Source organism: Stegastes partitus, unplaced genomic scaffold, assembly GCF_000690725.1.
Source record: "Stegastes partitus isolate 25-593 unplaced genomic scaffold, Stegastes_partitus-1.0.2 Scaffold1319, whole genome shotgun sequence".
Classification (NCBI taxonomy): Eukaryota; Metazoa; Chordata; class Actinopteri; family Pomacentridae; genus Stegastes; species Stegastes partitus.
Window position 1 is genome coordinate 117,864 of NW_007579050.1, and position 3,493 is coordinate 121,356.

The following is a 3,493-nucleotide window of genomic DNA, read 5'->3' on the forward strand; positions in this document are numbered from 1 at the left end:
GTGTAGAGATGATGGATGGAGGATTCAGATTTTTTTCAAAAAATGTGGGATTATGAAACTTTTTTTTCTTAAAATGCCTAAAAAATTACTTTTGTAGACGAGTCAATCAGCTTCAAGTTTTGGTGAGTTCAGCATCTTTTTGGGTTTTTTTTAAAAGAACTCTTAGCAGCTTAAAAAACTGAAACAAAACATTTTTATGAGGATGCGTCAGTGGGTTTAGGTTTTATTGCAGGAGGATGTTGCTGTCCTCAGTAAGAGCCTGCTGGCTGTCCACGGAAACCAAATCACTCGTATTTAAATCAACATGAACACAAACTCTTCTGCTCATCCTGTGATGAATTTTATTATGTGTGGCGACTTTCCTCCTCTCATGGTCTGCAGTTGTTGTAAAACAGCTCCCCTACTGGCTGATTGGAGAACTGCTGCAGGAATTCTCCCAGTTTGTCCAGAGAGAGCTTCTCCACCCAGTTTTCCTCGGTGTTCCTCGCCGTGCCGGCGCCACTGTGGATGGGCTTGCCATTGTTGTCCACGCAGCAGTAGGCGTTCCACAGGTAGTCTGGGATGTTGACGCGTTTCACGTTGTTTTTGACGATCCAGTTGTCTGCGGAGGGAATAGCGCCGACCAGCACAAAGGCCTTGGAGCACTTGGCCCGGAAAAGGTCGGTGAGCTCGGACTCGTGGATCCTCCAGGAGTTCTGGTTCAGCTTGGGGTTCTGAGGGACCACGTTGGTCAGGGTGAAGGTGGCGTTGCGACTAGGAACTGCAGGAAGGAGGGAATAGAGAGTCGCTCTGAGTTACAAAAGAATAACGGTTACGGTTTGCAGATCAGTGGTGTGGAGGTGACACAGGATGATAGTGAATTATTAAATTATCACCCAGAAAACTGAGTGTGGGCTGCAGAGTGGCTCGGTGGTTAGCACTGTCGCCTCGCAGCTAGAAGGTCGTCGGTTCGCGTCCCGGTGAGGACACCCGGTTTCTGTGTGGAGTCTCCATGTTCTCCCCGTATCTAGTCCAGAAACATGCTGAGGTNACCACGTTGGTCAGGGTGAAGGTGGCGTTGCGACTAGGAACTGCAGGAAGGAGGGAATAGAGAGTCGCTCTGAGTTACAAAAGAATAACGGTTACAGTTTGCAGATCCAAAGACAAGTGGTGTGGAGCTGACACAGGATGATAGTGAATTATCAAATTATCATCCAGAAAACTGAGTGAGGGCTGCAGAGTGGCTCGGTGGTTAGCACTGTCGCCTCACAGCTAGAAGGTCGTCGGTTCGCGTCCCGGTGAGGACACCCGGGAATATGGAGTCACCTGTGAATTAATCATTGCTGGGGGAAAAAAAGTCTCCATGTTCTCCCCGTGTCCAGTCCAGAAACATGCTGAGGTTAATTGGTCCGTAGGTGTGAATGTGAGTGTGCTTGGTTGTCTGTCTCTAAGTGTAGCCCTGTGATAGGCTGGTTACCTGTCCAGGTGAACCTGCCTTCACCCCGAGTCAGCTGGGATAGACTCCAGCCCCCCTTGACCCTAGTGAGGATTCAGCGGTGTATAGATACCGGATGGATGGAAAACTGAATGATTTGTGTGATGTAAAATTGAAGAGAAGGTTGACAAAACAAAAAGAAAACCCACACAGGTGCAGAGAGGACATGCGACCTCCACCCAGACAGAAGCTTGTTGCTGTGAGGTGACTGTGCTCGCCACTGCTCCACCTCTCGTTAGGATCACCACAATGTTAAAGCCTCTGCTTGAGATCATCAAATATTTAGTGAAAGCAGAGTGATGGCAAAAATATTGATTTCACAATCATAAGTACATAATTGCTTGTAATTCTACGTCATGTGAAATAAGCATAATAAAAATAGACTTAACAATTTGTGATTAGGCTTCTGAAAATGTCATGCGATATTATTAATGCCGTACTCGTGATTTCAGACTGAGATTCCAGATATTTCTCTGGCTGTACCCTTGGAAGCAGCCTTAAGGTTGCCATGACAACACACATCTCAGATGGTCTCCTGACTCTCAGTTCAGCAGACTGTGGTCCGGAAATCATAAAGCGGTGATTTTTATGCTTTATTCTGCAGATTTATGTGAAGTTTCGTGGTTTAGATTCGACTTTCCCACACAGACATTGATGTCAGTTTCTCTTCATGTAGAAAAATGATCCCTGAGGCCGTGCTAGATCCATCTCCAAAGCCAATAAATTAACTCAACAGACTTGAATGTGACTTTGAGTGATAGTGGATAAAGCAACAGAGTCCCTTCCTGCGGTTTAGGTGCTGCAGTGACAGACTTGTATCGGAGTTCTCCAGTATTTTAGCGCCATCCTCTGTCTCCTCACTCAAACAACACCCACGTTCAGCCTGTGCTACCTGCATGGTGTCCGTTGGGGTTGAGGTGACCGCGGTCGAAGCCAGAGTGTGTAAAGTCCTCATTCAGAGCTTGTTTCTCTCCGAGATAGACTCCAGGGTGGTCCTTCCCCAGCCAGTAGCCATCCTTCATCTCTGCTTGCCAGGACATACTTACCAGCTAATGAGAAAAAGTGTAAAAGATGTCAACTCATGATGCAAATGGTGGATTTCTTACCACTCAAAATCTCTTGAAAGAACAGAAAGGGACCAACACAAGCCTTAGTGCTGTCAGTTCTTCATAGGTCCAGTCAAGCACCAACCTGAGGCTCCACGAACCACCTGCTCTCCCTGCCGCCTCCATTACTGGGCTGGAACTGATAGGCGGAGTAGACAGCAATGCGATGGTTGGTGTCGTACAGCGTGGCAAAGTGGAACCTGATGGTGCCAAAGATTAAGAACAGAGACTCAAAAGTGCTGCCATGGAAAACATAAACCACAGAATCATTTACTGCTAAAAAAAAAATACAAAGCTGTGACATTAGAGCAACAGTCAGATTTACTAGAACTGTATGTATGTAGCTGAATGTGGCGCACTCTGTGATCTCAGGTGTTGGCTCTGCCTGGTTCGTACCTGTTGACGAAGCGCTGACAGAGACGGACGGCTCCAGGTGTAGAAGCCCCCCACTCTGGCACCTTCTCGTTATAGAAGTATTTCACACATTCTGGCTCGTCCTGAAAAACAGCAACACAGACGAGACGACTAAGTGAACCTCTTGCACAACAAGTTTTTGAATGAACTGAAACAAGTGCACAAACCTCAAAGCGTTGCACAACGTCTGCCTGCACAGAGACGATGAGAAGAGCGCACAGCGTTGCCAAAGCCTGCATTTTGGACGAAACGTGTATCCGGGATTCTCAACAGCCCTCGAACAGGAAAAAAAAAAGAGCACTAAATAGAGTTTTCTCCAGCAAGGCGGTGTGAGGTATAACGCATGTAGGCCTGCTTTAACAGCTCACGTTGAAGGAGGATCGGTTTGTTTGCACCATCTGTGATTGTGTGTGTGTGTGTGTGTGTGTGTGTGTGTGTGTGTTTCCACTCACCTGCTGCTGCACCTGTCTGCTGCCACAGTCTGGCCCTGAACCGACGG

At 47.2% G+C, this 3,493-nt stretch overlaps 1 protein-coding gene across 1 annotated transcript; it reads right to left on the reverse strand.

Annotated features, from left to right (window-relative positions):
- Positions 1–364: 364 nt before the first annotated feature.
- LOC103369698 (endonuclease domain-containing 1 protein) lies at positions 365–3,233 on the reverse strand. The gene is made up of 5 exons (XM_008298476.1): positions 3,162–3,233; positions 2,977–3,077; positions 2,666–2,780; positions 2,367–2,523; positions 365–760 (listed from the first exon to the last, which is right to left on the reverse strand). The coding sequence occupies exons 1-5, from the start codon at positions 3,231–3,233 to the stop codon at positions 369–371; spliced, it is 837 nt and encodes a 278-aa protein (XP_008296698.1). The 3' UTR covers positions 365–368.
- Between the last annotated feature and the right edge of the window lie 260 nt (positions 3,234–3,493).